The sequence below is a fragment of the Podarcis muralis genome, chromosome 13 (assembly GCF_964188315.1).
Source record: "Podarcis muralis chromosome 13, rPodMur119.hap1.1, whole genome shotgun sequence".
Taxonomy (NCBI): domain Eukaryota; kingdom Metazoa; phylum Chordata; class Lepidosauria; order Squamata; family Lacertidae; genus Podarcis; species Podarcis muralis.
In genome coordinates this window covers 4006574-4028158 of record NC_135667.1, presented here as the reverse complement: position 1 = coordinate 4028158, position 21585 = coordinate 4006574, and the positions used below count along the sequence as shown (strand labels likewise).

At 49.5% G+C, this 21585-nt stretch overlaps 2 protein-coding genes across 2 annotated transcripts in view; both read right to left on the bottom strand.

The window, feature by feature from the left end:
• Nucleotides 1–29: 29 nt before the first annotated feature.
• LOC114608080 (monocarboxylate transporter 13) lies at nucleotides 30–6364 on the bottom strand. The gene is made up of 4 exons (XM_077917808.1): nucleotides 6058–6364; nucleotides 4660–4803; nucleotides 1072–2018; nucleotides 30–686 (listed from the first exon to the last, which is right to left on the bottom strand). The coding sequence occupies exons 1-4, from the start codon at nucleotides 6257–6259 to the stop codon at nucleotides 297–299; spliced, it is 1683 nt and encodes a 560-aa protein (XP_077773934.1). The 5' UTR covers nucleotides 6260–6364; the 3' UTR covers nucleotides 30–296.
• An 8878-nt stretch (nucleotides 6365–15242) lies between these two features.
• Nucleotides 15243–21585, bottom strand: part of ACAP1 (ArfGAP with coiled-coil, ankyrin repeat and PH domains 1) — a 47036-nt gene continuing 40693 nt past the window's right edge. The window contains exons 19-23 of the mRNA XM_028751989.2: nucleotides 21360–21553; nucleotides 19841–19950; nucleotides 19204–19314; nucleotides 18547–18596; nucleotides 15243–16070 (exon numbers count right to left, since the gene is read on the bottom strand). Of these exons, the coding sequence (XP_028607822.2) occupies nucleotides 15964–16070; nucleotides 18547–18596; nucleotides 19204–19314; nucleotides 19841–19950; nucleotides 21360–21553 (572 nt within the window). The 3' untranslated portion in view covers nucleotides 15243–15963. The remainder of the gene's footprint in view (nucleotides 16071–18546; nucleotides 18597–19203; nucleotides 19315–19840; nucleotides 19951–21359; nucleotides 21554–21585) is intronic.

Below are 21585 nucleotides of genomic sequence, written 5' to 3'. Positions count from 1 at the left end.
GGAATTATTCGGCAGACACAGTCTTGTGAAAATGGCAGGCTTATCCAGCCTTCGAACTCCAGCCTTGATAAAATAATAATAATAATAATAATAATCACCTGCATGGGCAAAAGAGATATTCTCAAATCCTCTGAAACCTTTCCAGTTTGTGGATTAGTGTCTGAGAAACAGCCTCTGTCCCAGATTTAAGATACGCGACAACTTTTTGGCCTCTGCGGCGAAAAACAGGCGCTCACGGCTGAAGTTCGGTTGTTGTGTCAATGCTTGAGAAAGGAAGACGTGTTTCTTTTCTTTCTTCATACCTGTGAACATTTGCTTGTGAGGGGAGAAGGCAGCAGAGAGGGGACCAAGCCAAGGGTTCCCCGGGTCCTGGGGTCGCCATCGTCCTTGCAGCAGCTGGGGCAGAAAGAAGGAAGGGCAGCGAAGACCCCGCTGGCGCAGAGGACGAAGGACCCTCCGACCAGGAACGAGGCGGTGAAGTCTCCCGTCAGGTCCCTCAGGAAACCTGGAGAGGAAGAGGAAGATGGTAGGAGGCCACCAGATCTTGCTTTCGCCAGAACTTGGAGAATTTGGAGGCGGGCAGGAGGCCTGGACTCGTGGCTAATGGCAAAAGAGAACCTCCATGACCAAGGGCAGTGTACCTTGGTGCCTGGCAGGGCCGGATATAGGTGTGATGGGGCCCTAAGCTACTGAAGGTAGTGGGGCCAGCTGTCCTCTGTCAACAACAAATTGTCACTGTTTTTTGTGTTGAATATATGCTGTGTGGCCATTTATGGACCTCATAGTTATCTCAAGCCATTTGCACATAACAAAATATGTAGTATTTTATCAAAGATTTTTTTTCCTTTACATTTACATCACCTTGCCAACAAAGGTCCGTATAGTTAAAGCTCTGGTTTTCCCAGTAGTGATGTATGGAAGTGAGAGCTGGACCATCAAGAAGGCTGATCACTGAAGAATGGATGCTTTTGAATTGTGGTGCTGGAGGAGACTCTTGAGAGTCCCATAAACTGCGAGAAGATCCAACCTCTCCATTCTGAAGGAAATCAGCCCTGAGTGCTCACTGAAGGACAGATCCTGAAGCTGAGGCTCCAAGACTTTGGCCACCTCATGAGAAGAGAAGACTCCCTGGAAAAGACCCTGATGTTGGGAAAGATGGAGGGCCCAAAGAGAAGGGGACGACGGAGGACGACATGGTGGGACAGTGTTCTCGAAGGTGCCAGCCTGAGTTTGACCAAACTGTGGGAGGCAGTAATAATAATAATAAGCGAAGTGTCCCTTACCAGAGAGAGGCGGGCCTAGCAGCCCCCCGACGCTCATGGCCATCAGACACAGCCCCGTGGCGTTGACCACGCGTGACACTCCGACGATCTCGGGCAGTACTCCGAAGGCCACCGTGGCAAAACTGCCCGCGCTTGTGCCGTAGAGCAGGGCCAGTCCGAGGGCATCTGCGAAGGACGAGGCGAGTGGGAAGAGGAGGAGGCTGCAGGCGGTCAGCGCACTGCAGAGGACGAGGAGGCGGGCCGGGGACAGGAGGCGCCGGTCAGCCAGGCCGCCGGCCAGCAGCCGGGCCAGAGCGTCCGAGAGGGAGGCCGCGGACACGACGGCGGCGGCTTCGTAGGGTCCGAGGCCCATCGCTCGGCCGTAGGGCTCCAGGTGGACGTAAGGCGTGAAGTAGCCAGCGGCCAGTAGGGCGGCGCCGAGGGAGAAGGCTGCAAAGCCCCTCTCGGCGAACAGGCCCAGGTCGAAGCCCGGTCCCGAGTGCGAGAGGTCGCCCCGCAGGCTCAGCGGGCGCAGGAGGGCCCCGCAGACCAAGAGGTGGAGGCCCAGGGCGGAGGTGGCGAGCAGAGCCCCTCGCCACGCCAGGGAGTCAGCCAGGAGCCTGAGCAGCGGGGAGAAGGCGAAGGAGGACAGTCCATTGCCCGTCAGTGCCAGGCCCATCGCCAGGGATCGCCGAGACGAGAAGTAGCGCGAGAGGGTGCCCATGACGGGGGCGAAGGCCAGCGCCCAGCCGAAACCTGCGAGGGGAGAGAGGCTATGGGTGGGCAAAGGAAACAGCAGGCAGCCGTATTGCATAGCCGTCAACTTACAGATTTGAAAATAAGGGACCAGCAGCCTTGAAAATAAGGGACCAGCAGCCAAAATAAGTGACCTGCAGCCTCCCCTGTTCCAGGCACTCCAGTCTTCCTGTCCTCCTGCAGCCTGGTCAAACTCATGCTGGTGGCTTCGAGAACACTGTCCAACCAACTTTGCAACCAGAGGTTCAACTGAATAGAATCTGAATCACATGCACCACAAGGCCTAGGCAGCCTCAACTTAAGATGGCGTCCAGCATTCAAAAGCCCCCTCAGCTTGCATTAACTAGCCACACACAAGGCATGCAAGCTCCACCCCCCAGTCGTTCTTAGACTCCTTATTGGGTGAGCAACGCAGCCAAGCAACACAGTTGGAGCCTCCCTCTTCCCTGGCCGGCAGGGAGGGAGGGAGAGGAGCTGCTTCCTTTGAAATTGAAGGGACATCATTTAAGGGACATCCATCAATAAGGGACAGCAGCGGGACATGGCGCTGGAATAAGGGACTGTCCCTTCAAATAAGGGACACTTGACAGCTATGCCGTGTTGTTGCCAACAATAAATTCCTCTTTATTCAAAGATCTGCTCAGGGCTGCCAGGCCTAATGAGCACAGCAATTGTGGTCCTGCTCCTATGAGGCAGTTGTGGGGGCTGAAGGTCCCTGTCTCCCCACAGCCATCAATGTCTCCTCCTCTGGGTTCGTACATCCCCACAAATTCCTGCATTGCAGGGGGTTGGACTAGATGACTCTGTGGGCCCCTTCCAACTCTGCAAAATGTTTCTCATTGTTGCAGGAATTTATGTATAGGTGGGGGGTGTTGCCCCTCCAGCAGATATCCTGCACCTGCAGCCCACTACCAAAACCAGCACAATCGCTTTTGTGACTTTGGTGATTTGTCCCCACAAAACATTCTCATCACAGTTTCTTCCTATCTATTCAAAGGGCCTTTGCTGCACAATACCAAATGTAAGAATTCACTGATAAATGTATCTCTGTACTGGCTCACTGGGGAAACTTCAGAAATTAATATAGACATGTGAGCTCAGCTACTCAGCAGCCCCTCTGCCTGAGTGATCATCCCTGGCATCCTGATACCTGAGTGCCAGACAGGTAGCCATTCCAGAAATAACAAACCCAGATGAAGACAAAAGGGTGGAATTAACTTCGCTGGCAAACAGGGAAATGTAAATATCTCTTTTGCTTCACTTGATGGGTGTTTGGTGGAGGGGAAGGAGAACCATGGCGCAGGGTCCAGGATGCTCAGATTATGGCCACCAGACCTCCCCTTTCATGATGTAACTGTGATGTAATTTTGGGGGGGTGTAACATGGGGATTAAAAAGGTAAAGGGACCCCTGACCATTAGGTCCAGTCGTGACCAACTCTGGGGTTGCGGCTCTCATCTCGCTTTACTGGCTGAGGGAGCCAGCGTACAGCTTCCGGGTCATGTGGCCAGCATGACTAAGCTGCTTCTGGCGAACCAGAGCAGCGCACGGAAACGCTGTTTACCTTCCCGCCAGAGTGGTACCTATTTATCTACTTGCACTTTGAGGTGCTTTCGAACTGCTAGGTTGGCAGGAGCAGGGACTGAGCAACGGGAGCTCACCCCGTCGCGGGGATTCAAACCGCCGACCTTCTAATCAGCAAGTCCTAGGCTCTGTGGTTTAACCCACAGCGCCACCCGTGTCCCAACATGGGGATTAGCAGCTAATAAAAGTTTGGGTTCTCTTTTGTTCGGGGCTTCCATCTTGTTCCACCTGGTGGCAGGTGGGAGTCCTGTCGCGACAGTCTTCAATCAAGACCAAGCCTACTGGCTGCTGTTTTGCTCTGGTATTCCTGGCTGGTGTCCTTGGTTTTTTGTCCAAGGAAGCCCTCGGATTTCTCCGTTAACAGAACGAAACAGCAGGCAGCCATGTTGTTGCCAACAATAAATCCCTCTTTATTCAAAGATCTGCTCAGGACTGCCAGGCCCAATGAGCACAGCAATTGTGGTCCTGCCCCTATGAGGCAGTTGTGGGGGCTGAAGGTCCCTGTCTCCCCACAGCCATCAATGTCTCCTCCGCTCCAGAGTTTTCTCCAAGCAATCGGAGACTGTGCCTGCCTTCAGCCAACCTATCCTCTGCCCTTTTCATGCCTCTTCTGGTCCTGGGGAGACCGAGGGAGAGAGGAGCAGGTTGCAGCAGGAGAGGGAGACATTATTATTATAACTACTAGTACTACTAGTACTACTTCTTTAATAATTATTATTTTATTATTTATACCCCACCCAACCAGCCGGGTCTCCCCAGCCACCCTGGGCGACTCCCAACAGAGGACTAAAAACAGAATAAAACTTCAAACATTAAAAACTTCCCTAAACACTACACTTATGTTCTGCCTCCTCCTTCATGCAGTGCGTAGTTCGACTGCGGAACTCCCTGCCACAGGAGGCGGCGATGGCTGCCAGCCTGGGTGGCATCAGCAGAGGATCGGACAAGTTCATGGGAGATAAGGCTCTGCTCTGCCTCCGCGGTCGGAAGCAGCGATCCTTCTTAATCCCACTTCCTGGGGGGAGCAGGAGGGGAAGGTGGACCCCATGCTCACTCACCTGTCAGAAAGCCCAGGGTGAGATACAGCTGGAGTAAGCTGGTGCTGAAGGAAGCCCAGAAGACGCCCAGAGAGGAGAGGAGGCCGCCCAGCATGACCACCGGACGAGCTCCGAACCGCATGCTAGCAGCCGTGCCAACGGGACCTGGGTGGAAAACGGGTGGAAGATGGTTGCAAAGGGTTAGGGAAGCCTCTTGGGTGTTTATTTTTGGACTACAAGTCCCATCATCCTGAGTCAGTGTAACCAATTTTCATGGATGATGGGAGTTGTAGTCCGACAACTTTTGGGGAGCCAAGGATGAAGAACAGTGCCTTTTGGCAATATGGTGTCCTCCAGTTTTTGTTTGGACTACAAGTCCCATCATCCTGAGTCAGTGTAACCGATTTTCATGGATGATGGGAGTTGTAGTCTGACAAATTTTGGGGAGCCGAGGTTGAAGAACATTACCTTTTGGCAATCTGGTGCCCTCCAGATTGTTTTGGACTACAACCCCCAACATTCTGAGTCAGCATAACCGATTTTTGTGGATAATTGGAGTTGTAGTCCGACAACGTTTGGGGAGCCAAGGTTGAAGAATGTTGCCTTTTGGCAATCTGGTGCCCTCCAGATATTTTTTTGGGACTACAACTCCCATCATCCTGAGTCAGCGTAACCAATTTTTGTGGATGATGGGAGTTGTAGTCTGACAACGTCTGGGGAGCCAAGGATGAAGAACGCCGGCTTTTGGCAATCTGATTAGTTCCCTGACGTCTTCTAGAGATCCCCCCCCCCCCCCGCAACCTCACAGTTTTGGGTTAGTTTGTTTGGTTTTATGTTAAACTGAAGGATTGAACCAAGGCAAGGATTGAACCCGTGGCGTTCTGCATGCAAATCAAACCCTGCCAAACCCTTCCCAGATTTGCTCTCAACCTCCGCCCCCTTTAATTTCATTATATTTAGAATATAATTAAAACATGACAGTGTAGGGATGTGAGATTAACAAGTAATGAGGAGCGCTGGGAGATTTTGTCCATTAGAAATAAGCTCTCATAGCATCCTAGAGTTGGGACCCCAAGAGTCATCTAGCCCACCCCCCTTGCAATGCAGGAATCTCAGATAAATGTGTTGCCTTCGCTCCGGAGACAGACCAGCTGATTCACTCAAAAATGAAGAGAAACGGCTGCCCTCTTTGTCTGGACAGACTTTGAACGGCTTAATTATTTGCCATTTCGCCTATTTGAACCCTGCACAGTTTTTCAGTATTTTGAGTTGTGTTCCAATATGGTTAAAAGGTTTGTTGCTTGAAAAGTATATTATTCTGCAAGCGGCCGCAACATCGCCGATACAAAAACTGGGATCCGGAGCAAAGGTGTCAACAGGCGTGGCCTTCTGGGTGGTGGCCCCATCTGGAAAACTTACTAGCCAGCTGCTGGGTTGCCAAGGCAATGGCCGTCACCCAGGAGACCTGGGCAGCGCTGGCGTCGAAAGCCTCCACCAGTTCTTCAAAGAGGATACCCAGAGATCTCAAAACCCCGTAAGTGAGGGAGTTGGCCAGAAATCCCGAGAGGACGATCAGCCAACCCCAGCCCCCATCCGGAGGGTTTTCCAGAGGCAGCGACATCTCTCAGGGTCGGATTCCTAGAAGAGTCGAAGGAGAGAAGAGAGTGTTTTTGCAAAACACGGCCATAACCCACTGCTCTTTATAACTTCCACAAGACAAGGCTGCACATGTTCAGTGGGAACGTTGTGGTAGGGAGCAGCCGCCATTTCCGGTGCTCCTCTGACCCGGAAGTGCGCCAGAAATAGCTTGTGCGCATGCGCAAGCATTATTTGTGCATGTGCAAGCGTTATTTCTGCATGCGCAAGCGTTATTTGCACACACACACACACACAAGTGTTATTTGTGCATGCGCAAGCATTATTTGCACACACACACAAGCGTTATTTGTGCATGCGCAAGTGTTATTTGCACACACACACAAGCGTTATTTGTGCATGCGCAAGTGTTATTTGCACATGCACAAACGTTATTTGTGCATGCGCAAGCGTTATCTGTGCATGCACAAGTGTTATTTCTGCTGCACATCCGGGTCGGAGGAGGCCCGTGCGCATGTGCACAAGCTATTTCCGGTGCTCCTCCAACCCAGAAGTGCACCGGAAATGTGTGCGCACACGTATGGGCACGCACTCCCCCGCCCTCCGGCCCGCTGAGTGATAGGTGCTGGAGACACTGGCCCAAGGCGCGGTAAGTTTGCTGACCCCGGATTTATAGCAATCAGGGCCGTCTTAACCATAGGCGCCAGGGGTGTGGGGCACCCGGGCACCGGGCTCTCAGGGGTGCCAGGCTGAGAGTCCAGGGCCCGAGAGTTGGAGTCCAGAGAAGAGCCCGCCCGTCGATCAGAGCGCTATCCCGCTTTATCACTACCCTAAGGAGTCTCAAAGCGGCTAACAATCTCCTTTCCCTTCCTCCCCCACAACAAACACTCTGTGAGGTGAGTGGGGCTGAGAGACTTCAGAGAAGTGTGACTGGCCCAAGGTCACCCGGCAGCTGCATGTGGAGGAGCGGAGACGCGAACCCGGTTCACCAGATTACAAGACTACCGCTCTTAACCACTACACCACACTGGCTCTCCAGGGTGAGCGAGCTAGCGAGGCCAGTGGCCAACTGGCTCTGCCCTCTACCTCTGGGATTGGCGTAGGGCCCAGCGCACGCTGCTTACACCATGAGGCACCCAGCTTTGCTCAGTTGCTGACGCCAATGCCTCACGCTGGTTTGCTGCGCTGGGCTCCTTATGTTTCCTGTTTTCTTTTCCTGAGCAGAGATAAGCGTGGTGTCAGCTCCCTAAAAAGGTTAACAACTGTGGGGTTCCTCAGACACTGGGGCCCTTGGAGCTGGACCTCAGTGTCTGGGCTGAATGATGGGGGTGGAGACATTCCTTCAGGTCTACTGGGCCTTTGAGGCCGTTTAGGGCTTTCAAGGTCAGCACCAACACTTTGAATTGTCCCCTGAAACGTACTGGGAGCCAATGTAGGTCTTTCAAGACTGGTGTTATGTTGTCTCGGCGGCTGCTCCCAGTCACCAGTCTAGCTGCCACATTCTGGATTAGTTCTGGGTCACCTTCAAAGGTCACCCCACATAGAGCGCATGGCAGTAGTCCAAGCAGGAGATGACCAGCGTATGCACCACCCTGGTGATACAGTCAACGGGCAGGGAGGGTCTCATCCTGCATACCAGATGGAGCTGGTAAACAGCTGCCCTGGACACAGAATTGACCTGCGCCTCCATGGACAGCTGTGAGTCCAGAATGACTCCCAGGCTGCGCACCTGGTCCTTCTGGGGCACAGTTGCCCCATTCAGGACCACAGAGTCCCGCACACCCGGCCGCCTCCTGTCCCCCAAAACAGTACTTCTGTCTTGTCAGGATTCAACTTCAATCCATTAGCCGCCATCCATCCTCCAACCGCCTCCAGACACTCACACAGGACCTTCACCGCCTTCACTGGTTTTGATTTGAAAGAGAGGTAGAGCTGGGTATCATCCGCATATTGATGGACACCCAGCCCAAACCCCCTGATGATCTCTCCCAGCGGCTGCATGTAAATGTTGAAAAGCATGGGGGAGAGGACAGAACCCTGAGTCTCATCTTGGCCTGCAGCAACGCGTCAGGAGCTGGGTGCGCCCCCTGCTGGAAGGAGCTGGCGAGGCAGGGAGTCTGCCCCCCCCAAAAAAAACGCCCACCTGGTTAAATTCTCCAAACCAGCGTTTCCCACGGCGCAGGTGGGTCGCGCAGGCTTCGCACGGGAGCCCCATAAATTCCCCTGTGATCAGGCGGCGTGCTTGCATTCGCGTGAGCAAAATCTCGGATAAGGGGCTTTGAAAGTACTATAAATATTTCACCAAATGGCACATTAAATAGGGACGCTTCGCTCGGCTGCCCCGAGTAATGGGCACCAAACAGGCAAACTTGCAGTTCGGAGGCACGAAATCGGCGGCTGCCAAGAAGACAACAACGGAGAGGTCCACAATTCACGGGGCAATAAATGGATGGATCAGCAAATCAAAGGATATCCATAGAGCAAAAAAACCTGGGAAACATAGTTCTATATGCTGCGCACAGCACCCAGCGTGGCCACAATTGGTATCCTATATAGCAGGTGTTCCCAAAGTAAGAGAGGGTGGGCGCAGGAGATACAGATGACTATCCAGCTTTGAAAAGTTGGTATCATTGGACCACGTTCATCCCTTTTGTAGAATGGAAATAAATAGTTTTAACGGGACTTGGAATAAATGCGCAATTCATTGTTTAGGTTTGGGATTTTGCTGTGCCGTTCTCTTCCTTGAGAGGGTTGTGCAAACTGATAGTCCGAACAGCGCTTTTTACAGGGGAGGGGGCGCTGGAAAGGAATTTATGGCACCAAGTTGCGGGGGGGGGGCGCGCGCAAAAAGTGTGGGACCTTCTGCGGTATAGTATCATGGCGACTCCCCAATCAAAACCTGCATTTGTCAAAATAAACACACACACACACCCCACGGTCTAAAGACAAATATCCCCCCCCCCAAAGCTGCTCACTGATTATACAAAGCAGTGCTTAAATCTTTAATCCGGAGACTCAAGGGGCAATTTGGAACTGGTTGGTTCAGGTGTATTGTAACCCAACTCTCCTGGGAAACCTCCTTTTTTTTGGTGGGGGGGATGATTTGTGACGGCTGAGAAGAGAGAAGCCTTCTGGGCTGCATAAACTGGGGGGGGGGGCAAATCTCAGGACAGGGAAATGAGCAAGGGAGAGAATATAAAGTCTGGTAGGGGTCGCCAGGACGCAGAAGAGGGGGAACCCACGAGGGGTTTTGCAAGCAAGAAGGGAGTGGGTGGGATGCAAGACCCCCCCCCATTTTAACAGGGACCGAAGGGGGGGGGTCTCCATAATATAAAATGGAAACTTTTGAAGACCCCCCTCCCCCAAACTGGTGGGATTTTTGTGGGGCGTATTCTGCAATGTGTCATATCGGTGCAATAACAGCGCGTTATTGCGCACACATCATTATTGGGCTGGAGGGGGGGGTCACTCTTATCCCATAAGCGCAGCAAAAGTGGGACACCGCCCCCACCCCATTCCCGGAACATTTGCGGTGTGAAAAGTTGCAGGATACCCGCAGAAAGACCATCACCGATTGGAAATGAAGTTTTGTCCGCGCTGAAAGTTTTGGAAACAGTGCCCAAAGCGGAATTTACGTATAACCACCCCGATAGCATCATGAACGCAGATTTTTTTTTTTTTAAGGACGTCTGGAGGGGCCCTGGAATTATGGGCTGGGGCTGGAGGGGGTGTCATGAACCAGACACTAATGGAAGCTCCCCTCTCCATCACACCTGAGATCTTTGCTGGTTTCCTGATCCTACCCTACCCCATCCCGTCCTCCTTATTTTACCTGCGACAGGTGAGAGAGGATGCTGTGGGAAGGAGCCTCGTCCTCTGCGGCAACGGCCAGCCTCAGAGGTCTCCTGAGCCGTGAGAAGGTTCCCCCTCTTTTCCCATGGAGAAGCTGGGACGGTCGCCTTTTAAAAGGTGCCAGACGGATGGGCATGACTCTGGATGGAAGCGAAGGCGGATCCTGTTCCCGCCCCGCAAGGGAGTTGGTTGCTGCCTTGCGGTTGCCAAACAAAGAGACTCCTAAGCATTTCTCAGCTGCCCAAGAGGCAGGCTTCTCTCTCGCCTTGCAATCCCGTGTCCTGCGGGGAGGCTGCACCTGTTGGGCGCCTGCCTGTTGCTTCGTCGGGAAAAGGCACAAAGCTACTGTCCGTTTCTGTTATAATAATAATAATAATAATAATAATAATAATAATAATAATAATAATAGTAGTAGTAGTAGTAGTAGTAGTAGTAGTAGTAGTTTTCAGGTTTATACTGACCAGTAGACCTGAAGGAACATCTCCACCCCCATCGTTCTGCCCGGACACTGAGGTCCAGCTCCGAGGGCCTTCTGGCGGTTTCCTCCCTGCATAGCTGTCAACTTTTCCCTTTTATTGTGAGGAATCCTATTCGGAATAAGGGAATTTTCCTTTAAAAGGGGAAACGTTGACAGCTATGCCCCCCTGCAAGAAGTGAGGTTACAGGGAACCAGGCAGAGGGTCTTCTTGGTGGTGGCGCCCACCCTGTGGAATGCCCTCCCAGCAGACGTCAAAGAAATAAACAATTATATGAATTTTCGCAAACATCTGAAGGCAGCCCTGTATCGGGAGGTTTTTAATGTTTGATGTTTTGAATGTTCTGTTGAAAGCCACCCAGCAACCCAGCCAGATGGGCGGGGTAGAAATAAAATTACTATCATCAGCAGCATCAGCATTCATTTCATTAATTTTGCAATCATTTTAACCTTTGAAAGCTTGACTTCCATCCCCCCCTTTCTGCGCTTCCTTAAATTTATTTTTAATATCTTCCACATTTCCAAATTCAATTAATTTGCTTGTTTATTTTATTTATATACTCTTATTAAACTGCAGGTTGTTACAGTAATCCTGCCAATGTTCTTATCTGTTTACAATTTATCTGTAAATATTCAATAAAGCATTTGCATGCTGTTATATAGTGTTATCTGAAGAAGTGTGCATGCACACGAAAGCTCATACCAAGAACATACTTAGTTGGTTTCTAAGGTCAGTGCTACTGGACATTTTTTTTTTTATTTCGACTGCATCAGACCAACACGGTGACCTACCTGAGCCCTTATTATACAGAGTCAGACCACTGGTTGGTTTGCAGAATAACAGGGTATTAAATGTTTTAGAGAGGGCATTCCTCTCCTGAATGCTGTCCTCTACTGCACATGCCCGGGTTTTATCCAAATACAGTGGTACCTTGGTTCTCAAACTTAATCCGTTCCGGAAGTCCATTCCGAAACCAAAGCGTTCCAAAACCAAGGCGCGTTTCCCATAGAATGTAATGCAAAATGGATTGCCGTAATCTGTTCCAGACTTTTAAAAACAACCCCTAAAACAGCAATTTCACATGAATTTTACTATCTAACCAGACCACTGATCCATAAAATGAAAGCAATAAGCAATGTGCTGCAGTCACACAACCAATCCATCAGTAGCTGGACTGGGTTCCACACAGTCACAAGAACAAAATGAAAAAGAGCTGCAAAGACAAAAACGGAAAATAAATAGCAAAAACAGACAAACCTCAGCAGAACACTCAAATCGGAAGCATAACACTCAAAACGGAACACGTTCGGCTTCTGAAAAATGTTTGCAAACCAGAACACTTACTTCCAGGTTTGCTATGTTTGGGTTCCAAGTTGTTTGAGTGCCAAGGGACCACTGTACTAGCTGTACTCAGAGCAGACCCTTTGGAGTAATGGGCATGTCTAAGATAGGTCTATCGATTTCAATGGGTCTACTCTGAGTAGGACAAAGTTGGATTACCCCCTCCCCCTTTAACAGCACCTGGTCAGCAGGTTGAACGGGCACACAGGTCACCTGGTGTCTTTCTGCTCTAGATCATAGAATTGTAGAGTAGGGACCCCCAAAGGTCATCCAGCCCAACCCCTTCAATGCAGGAATCTCAGCTAAAGCTTCCCTGACAGATGGCCACCCAACCTCTGCTTCAAAAACTTCCAAGGAAGGAGAGCTTACCACCTTCTGATATTATTATTACTATTATTATTATTTACAGAAGGACATAATAATTTATTACTTATACCCCACCCATCTGACCGGGCTGCCTCAGCGACTCTGGCCAGCTTCCAACAGAAAATAAAAGAAAACAGCGAAACATCAGACATGAAAAACTTCCTGATACAGGGCAGCCTTCAGAAAGACGTAGAAACTGCCTTTCAATTCTATGTCTGTATCAATTACATTATGCAATTTTACATCCGTGTGTGTGTGTTTCTTTTTGTGTGTGTCATCAAGCACTGTCCCCTAAAGCAGGAAGTCTGTCCCAAGTCCTACCTCATGGGTAGGCAAACTAAAGCCCGGGGGCCGGATCCGGCCCAATCGCCTTCTCAATCCGGCCCACAGACGGTCCGGGAATCAGCATGTTTTTACCTGAGTAGAATGTGTGCTTTTATTTAAAATGCATCTCTGGGTTATTTGTGGGGCATCATAGTAATAGTAATAGTAATAGTAATAGTAATAGTAATAGTAATAGTAATAGTAATAGTAATAGTAAGTAGTAATAATAATAATAATAATAATAATAATAATAATAATAATAATAATAATATACCCCGCCCATCTGGCCAAGTCTCCCCAGCCACACTGGGCATTAAATATTAAAAATTTCCCTGAACAGGGCTGCCTTCAGATGTCTTTTAAAAAGAAGATAGCTGCTTATTTCCTTCACATCTGGTGGGAGGGCGTTCCACAGGGCGGGTGCCACCACCGAGAAGGCCCTCTGCCTGGTTCCCTGTAATCTCACTTCTCGCAGGGAGGGAACCGCCAGAAGGCCCTCGGAGCTGGACCTCAGTGTCCGGGCAGAACGATGGGGGTGGAAACTCTCCTTCAGGTCTACTGGGCCTTTGAGGCCATTTAGGGCTTTCAAGGTCAGCACCAACACTTTGAATTGTGCTCGGAAACGTACTGGGAGCCAATGTAGGTCTTTCAAGACCGGTGTTATGTGGTCTCAGTGGCTGCTCCCAGTCACCAGTCTAGCTGCCGCATTCTGGATTACAGTGGTGCCCGCTAGACTAAAGGGTTTTCCGTTTTGGAGGTGCTTCGCAAAACGAATTTCCGTATGGGCTTCCTTCGCAAGACGAAAGCCCATAGGGAAATCTCCGGGACAGCGGGGAAGCGCAGCGCGTCTTCCCCACTGTCCTCGGACCTCCTGTCCTCGGACCTTCTCCCCGCGCCAGCCTTCGGATGGCTGTCCTGAAGACTTGGGGTGGGAGAAGGGTTTTCCTCTGCTGTCCCCCGCTGTCCCGGGGTTTTTTCAAATGCTGGCGGGTGGCAGCGAAGCCTTCGCTGCCGCCCGCCAGCATTTTAAAATCGCCTCGGGACAGCGGAGAAGTCTCCGCTGTCCCGGGGTTTTTTAAAATGCTGGGGGTGGGAAGAAAAGCCCTTGTTCCCCCCCCCCCCCAGCCTTCAGAAGAGGTTGGGGGACAGACTGTCCCCGGACCTGGTCTGAAGGCGGTTTCCATAGGAACGCATTGATTGATTTTCAATGCATTCCTATGGGGAACCGTGCTTCGCAAGACGAAAAACTCGCAAGACGACAAAACTTGCGGAACGAATTAATTTCGTCTTGCGAGGCACCACTGTAGTTGCAGTTTCCGAGTCACTTTCAAAGGTAGCCCCGCGTAGAGCGCATTGCAGTAGTCCATAGGAATTTGTTCATATTTTTTTCCCAAAATATAGTCCGGCCCCCCACAAGGTCTGAGGGACAGTGGACCACCCCCTGCTGAAAATGTTTCCTGACCCCTGCACCTGGATATGCCATCAGGGATGGTCCTGCATGCAAAACACCCGGCTACCACCTTTCCCCTTGCTTCCCGGGGGACACGGCCCCCTCTTCAGGGCTCTTGTGAGGTTAAGAAAATAGGGTGCTGCCCTGTGTGTGCCCCCCCCAAATTCTTGGAGAAAAGGATGGGATACGAAGTGAATGAACACCAGCGTCAGCGTACAGCTCCCTCCTTTACACACCTGGGATCAGGACAATTTATTTGGGGCAATGTAAACTTTGGAAAAAAGACGCCTGCTTCTTGGAAGAAAAGCAATGACAAACCTAGACAGCATCTTAAAAAGCAGAGACATCACCTTGCCAACAAAGGTCCGTATAGTTAAAGCTCTGGTTTTCCCAGTAGTGATGTATGGAAGTGAGAGCTGGACCACAAAGAAGGCTGGTCGCCGAAGAATGGATGCTTTTGAATTCTGGTGCTGGAGGAGACTCTTGAGAGTCCCATGGACTGCAAGAAGATCCAACCTCTTCATTCTGAAGGAAATCAGCCCTGAGTGCTCACTGGAAGGACAGATCCTGAAGCTGAGGCTCCAAGATTTTGGCCCCCTCATGAGAAGAGAAGACTCCCTGGAAAAGACCCTGATGTTGGGAAAGATGGAGGGCACAAGGAGAAGGGGACGACGGAGGATGAGATGGTGGGACAGTGTTCTTGAAGCTACCAGCATGAGTTTGACCAACTGCGGGAGGCAGTGGAAGACAGGAGTGCCTGGCGTGCTCTGGTCCAGGGGGTGATGAAGAGTCAGACACGACTAAATGACTAAACAACAACAACACAAACTTTGGAACTCCCTACCTATTTATATAAGACAAGTGCCTTCATGGTTCTCTTTTCGACACCTGCTAAAAACATTCTTGCTAAGGACACCTGCCCGTGATGGTTAGAAGGTTGGTGTGAGTTGCAATCTATTTTTAGTTTGTCGTTATTTTAACTTTTCGCAAGTTTGACGTTTTTGCTGTTCACAAAACCATCAGTAAGGAAAATGTCTTTATTTGTTTTCAAATCACCTTGGGGCTTCCCCACCCCCCAAGTGGTGTATAGATTTTATGAAATAAATAAACCCCAGTCCTTTGAATAACAAACAAGAACACACTCACGCACAGAGGCAGAAAATTAAAACACGGAAAAGACCACACTGGTTGCCTTTGGCTTGGTCATTTGGGGTGGTTTGGCCAGAGATGCGAGTTTATTTAAAATGTCCACACCGCAATTTAAATTAAAAGAAAAAGAAAGTTCCATTTACGATCAGCTAATTACGCGCGAAATCAACGTGGGCAAAGCTTGAGGCAGGTCTGCTCTACGTGCAAAATTAGATTTCAACCTCAGGAAAAAACCGCCGAGAATTTCAACACACACAGAGATGAAACACACAATTTCCCAAATTCCAGGGAGCTGTGTTAAATCTGTGCCTCTTCCTACACAACTTTTCCTCGACCCCAAATCCCTTTGCTCCTTCAAGGAGTATCTCCCTTTTCAAGGCCCAGGGAAGAAAATAAAATAACTGTAATCAGGTTTTGAAGAGGTGGCAGGAGAAATAATCCGTAATGTCTCTGCGTCCATTCAGGGGCCAAGAAGGTGGTACAGCTTTTTACGTCCTCATCCGTCAGCAATAAATAAAAGACAGGACTTGTGGAGGGCAGAGTAAGCAGGGGAGATCGGTTCTTCGTTTCCCGCGATCTTCCACGAAAACCTTTTCTTTTTGTCCGACTCCACAAAGTCACCAAAAACATTTGGGGGGCTGCTGAAGGGAGAGACGGGCTTCTACTGGACGGTCCTTTGTTTCCGACTCAAGTGTCACACCAGGAATCTGAAGGTGACTTAAGGCCTCTTGTTCCTGTCTCCCTCCTCCTTTCGGCGGATGGGGGCCAAGTTCACATTGTCGTCAGCTTCAGATCGTAACTCCGACGGGTCAACTTCTCCGGATCATTGGATGCCATGAGGGAGAAGTCCTGGAAGATGTCGAGGTATGTTTCGTCTCCTGGAAGAGCGGGAAGAATCAGGGAATAAAAATAATAATTTATTACTTATACCCTGTCCATCTGGCTGGGTTTCCCCAGCCACTCTGGGTGGCTTCCAACTAAAGATTAAATATACAGTGGTACCTCGGGTTACATACGCTACAGGTTACATACGCTTCAGGTTACAGACACTGCTAACCCAGAAATAGTACCTCGGGTTAAGAACTTTGCTTCAGGATGAGAACAGAAATCGTGCAGCGGCAGTGCACTGGCAGCGGGAGGCCTCATTAGCTAAAGTGGTGCTTCAGGTTAAGAACAGTTTCAGGTTAAATACGGACCTCCAGAACAAATTAAGTACTTAACCCGAGGTACCACTGTACATTAAAATGTCAGTCATTAAAAACTTCCCTAAACAGGGCTGCTTCAGATGTCTTCTAAACGTCAGATAGTTGTTTATTTCCTTGGCATCTGGTGGGAGGGTGTTCCACAGGGTGGGTGCCACCACTGAGAAGGCCCTCTGCCTGGTTCCCTGTAACCTCACTACTCGCAGCGAGGGAACCCCCAGAAGGCCCTCGGAGCTGGACCTCAGTGTCTGGGCAGAACGATGGGGGTGGAGACGCTCCTTCAGGTCTACTAGGATGTGGGGTCATTTAGGGCTTTAAAGGGCAGCACCAACACTTTGAATTGTGCTCAGAAATGTACTGGGAGCCAATGTACCGTATTTTTCACTCTATAAGTCCCACCAGACCACAAGACGCACCTTGTTTTTGGAGGAGAAAAACAAGAAAAAAAATATTCTGAATCTCAGAAGCCAGAACAGCAAGAGGGATCGCTGTGCAGCGAAAGCAGCGATCCCTCTTGCTGTTCTGGCTTCTGGGATAGCTGCGCAGCCTGCATTCGCCCCATAAGACGCACACACATTTCCCCTTACTTTTTAGGAGGGAAAAGGTACATCTTATAGAGCGAAAAATACGGTAGTTCTTTCGGGACCAGTGTAATATGGTCTCAGCAGCCACTCCCAGTCCCCAGTCTGGCTGCCGCATTCTGGATTAGTTGTAGTTTCCGGGTCACCTTCAAAGGTAGCCCCACGTAGAGCGCATTGCAGTAGTCCAAGCGGGAGATAACCAGAGCATGCGCCACTCTGGTGAGACAGTCTGCGGGCAGGGAGGGTCTCATCCTGCATACCAGATGGAGCTGGTAGACAGCTGCCCTGGACACAGAACTGACCTGCGCCTCCATGGACAATGGTGAGTTCAAAATGACTCCCAGGCTGCACACCTGGTCCTTCAGGGCCACAGTTGCCCCATTCAGGACCAGGGAGGGAGACCCCAAAGCTCATCTACTCCAACCTGCGCCAATACAAGGACCGCAGCTAGGAGTCTGCAAGGGCCCAGGCAGGGAGCATCGGAAATGTGTTCGCGTCTTGGAAGGAAAACCCCAGATCGCCACCTCAGCCTGCCCTGAATCGCACCAGCCGCTCTAGGGTATTGAAGCAGGATTCGCACCCACATCCCCATCATCTACTGGTCATGTTGGGGGAATGTCCGCCAAGGAACTAATGGGATACGAAAAGAAGGCGAATGGTGGCAGATCCAGGACAGATAAAAGACAGCGCTTCTTCACGCAGCGCTTAGTTAACCTGCGGAACTCCCTCCCACAGGAATTTGCTGGACAAAATGTCCAGAGCTGGTTCTCCTCAATCTTTTCGCAAGAAATGAATATTAACTTTCAGCTTAAACCTTCAATTAAGTTCTTTCCTACTTAGCAGCCAGGCTCAAAATAATAGCGAGATCTTGGAAGCACTGAGAGGTGTGTGTGTGTGTGCGTGCGTGAGAGTGTGTGTTCTCTGACAAATCAGTACAGCAAAATCTGGCCAAACTGTCCTTGTCGAAAAACAAATAATAAAATAAAATTGGCTCAAGTCTTGAGGGACAAAGGCTCCATGGCGCAGGTTGGCTTAAAAAACTTAAAACAGGGGACTCTCCTCACATTATAAAACCTCTGGGTTAACTTGAGCTGTTTATCGCCTTCTGTAAAAATAGCAGCCTCGGATAAAAACTTATTATTGTGTAAAATCGTCAAGTTGGAAGGGATCGCGGGGGTCATCTAGCCTGACCCCCTCCAAGGCAGGAATATTTTTGCCCTACGTGGGCTTCGAACCCACAACCCTGAAATTCAGAGCCTCGTGCTCAGCCGACTAAGCCATCTCAGTTATTTGGTTGTTAATTTTGCACCTGTTGCCTAAACACCAGCTTCTGGGTTTTGCTACTTATCTCTAATTAATTTTTAGCAGTTGTTATGTCCGGGTGTGTAAACAGCAAACACTCATCGCTTATTTGTCCACCTGTTAGCCATCATTGCCAGATTGTTCCCATTTTACAGATGGAGCAACTGAGGACCGAGAGCGTATGGGAAACTGATTCCGGAAGATTTTCAAGGAGATAGAGCGAATTCTGGTGTGGAATTGTGTTCCCACCCCCCACAGGTGAGACTCACCTGATTGGCCGAGGGCAAGCTCAGATTCACGCATCTTGGCCAATCGCAATCTTTGAAAGAGGGAAGGTGGGTGGGAAGAGAAAAAGAGTCACATGACACAACAGAAAAAAATGAATTCCAGCCCTTTCTCCCCCCCATCTTACCTCAATCCTCTTCCAGAGACAGACCCAATTGTTCCATTTATTTTGTTAATTATATATTTCGTAAAATTTATTGGTTGTAAAAAACAACAACAAAAAACCTCAAAGCAGTTTAGAAAAAGAATAAAATTACCGATAAAAGCAATTTAAGAACAGCTATTAAAAAGCTGGAAGAAAAATTGACAAGAAGCTAAAACCAGATATGGGCTGGATCTACACAGCTGTAAAAAAACGCTATGGAAAAAACATTGTAAAAGCTGACAATGGAAATGATAATCGACTTCTAATTGCAGCCCGACAGCGCCATCTGGTGCCACAGTGTTATAACACATTTATAGACCCAAAGGCCAAGATTCAAGATGGCCGACGTCCCGCCAACTTCCTCCCAGAATCCCTCTCTTCCCCTCCAACCTCTGAAGAGCTGCAGAATTCACACCCAAGACCTCATGATGGGGGGGGGGATTATTTGGCACCCAAGGGAGACGGGGGCGGGTGGGGGGTGGAGAATCTCCCTTACAAGGTGACGATATCCGCGTTGGCCGAATCTATGGCGATGCTGAGAGGGTCCTTCCCTTCCCCATCGACGGCGTTCATGTTGGCCCCGCGCTTGAGGAAGAGGCAGGCCAGTCTAGGAAACGGAACAGGGAAGACACATATTCAATATTTCCACATGACAAGGATCTCTCACAGCCTCATACATAAATAGATAATTATGCGCTATCAGCAAAATCCCTTTACAATATAAAGGTTATTTGTTCCCAGTGCCTGGAACGAATTAATTCACACCAACCAGTTCACTGAACCAATTGTCCATAAGCTCAGTCGGTAGAGCACAAGGGTTGTGGGTTCGAATCCCACTTTGGGTGAAAGATTGGAAATTGGACTCCAATCTGGGCGGCTTCCAGCAGAATATTAAAACACAACGATTCAACCATCAATAGCCTGGTTCTCCCCCTGAAGTCTCCCTTCTCCCCCTTCCCGCGGCCGCTTGCCTCTCTTAGGGAAATTTCGGGCTTCTTCCACACCTGCCTGCCCGCCATTCTGTTGCCATGCTGGAGTTGGCGCTGGCTGCAGCGAACTGCAACGTGACGACAGCCTTCCATTTCTATGCATATAGGAAGATATATGTATAGAGATATATAATAGGTATCTACCCGGTGTGTCCCAAGATGGTAGCATGATGAAGGGGGCCTCGGCCTCTGCTGTCTGGCTGGTTGACGCTGGCTCCGTTTTGAAGCAGGAATTCGCAGGCCAAGAGAGAATTCTGGGTAGAGAGAGAGAGAGAGAGAGAGAAAGAAGGTGAAGTGGAGAAATGAGGGAAGCGGGTTGGCGTTTGAGAGCGTCAAGAGTTCTGAGCCCCACAGAAAAAATAAAGAACAAACCAAAACAGGAATTCATCTCAAAATGGGAAGTCTTTCAAGTTTGTTCGAAAAACAATTCCAGCAGTTTAAACTCTGTCGCAGCATTTGAATAACTTTAGTAGTAGATTTAAGGAAGATCTGAAAGCTTAGATAAATCAATAATTAGTTAATTTAAGACAAAAATATTGGCAGATGAAGATGATGGATTTTTCGGAGCTACCCAACCTGATTGGAAGAATCATAGAATCATAGAGTTGGAATAGACCCCAAGGGCCATGGAGTCCAACCCCCTGCCAAGCAGGAAACACCATCAGAGCACTCCTGACATATGGTTGTCAAGCCTCTGCTTAAAGACCTCCAAAGAAGGAGACTCCACCACACTCCTTGGCAGCAAATTCCACTGTCGAACAGCTCTTACTGTCAGGAAGTTCTTCCTAATGTTGAGGTGGAATCTTCTTTCTTGTAGTTTGGATCCATTGCTCCGTGTCCGCTTCTCTGGAGCAGCAGAAAACAACCTTTCTCCCTCCTCTATATGACATCCTTTTATATATTTGAACATGGCTATCATATCACCCCTTAACCTCCTCTTCTCCAGGCTAAACATGCCCAGCTCCCTTAGCCGTTCCTCATAAGGCATCGTTTCCAGGCCTTTGACCATTTTGGTTGCCCTCCTCTGGACACGTCAGTGGTCAGTGTCCTTCTTGAACTGTGGTGCCCAGAAGTGTTCGCGACCAGGAGGAGTACCAGGAAGAATGGATGAAATTTAAAGACTACTTAGCTAAATATGTTAAGATAACTTAATTGGAAAAGCTTGCAAACATTAGATAGGCTTAGGATTTAAAAATGTAAGAATAGGAATTAAGATGTTCAAAGCTAAGACTAGAAAGAATGAAAGATGCTCAGTGATCAAGTTAATTTTTTTAGAAGATTGATTTTGGAAAACTGTTAAAATGATATACAATGAAATTCAACCAGGGGCATTTGAGGAAGTCACTTAACAACATTATTAAGACTGGTTTAACTACAATTAGGATGTATGTTTGTCTGTTTGTTTGTCTTATAATTGTTCTGCAAAATTAATTTTTAAAAAATGGGGGGGGGGAATTAAGACAAAAACATGTATTGGTGACAAATAATAGATAACTGAAATACGGAATAGACGGGAGGTTGGGTCTATAGTCCAAGGACCACTTTTCATTTTATTGATTTGTAATTAATATTGTCCTTATCATGGTTTGGTTTGTCTTGGCCCCCCCCCCTTTTTTGGTGTATCAATTAAAAAAAGAGAGTTCTGAGCCTCACACAGACTCACCGCAGCGACGGCCTGCAGCAAAGGGGTCCGGCTTTCGTGGTTCGCGTTCACCCAGTTGACGTCAGCGCCGTGAGCCAGGGCGTCCGCCATGGTGGGGAGGCTTGGGGGTGCGGCAGCAGCGCGATAGAGCAAGGCCCCTGGGTGCAAACTCTGCAGGTTGTCTGTGGGGCTTGGAGAGGCCCCTTCCCTTGCCCCTAAAAAGAGGGGGGGCGGCAGAGAGAATCAG

Bases quoted from the DNA above. Each gene is read 5' to 3' on its own strand.
- LOC114608080 (XM_077917808.1), bottom strand. From the start codon at position 6,259: ATGTCGCTGCCTCTGGAAAACCCTCCGGATGGGGGCTGGGGTTGGCTG. The intron at 4,804-6,057 runs GTAAGTTTTCCA...TTTTCCACCCAG, and splicing joins GGCAACCCAGCAGCTGGCTA to GTCCCGTTGGCACGGCTGCT. The intron at 2,019-4,659 runs GTGAGTGAGCAT...CTCCCCTCGCAG, and splicing joins CACCCTGGGCTTTCTGACAG to GTTTCGGCTGGGCGCTGGCC.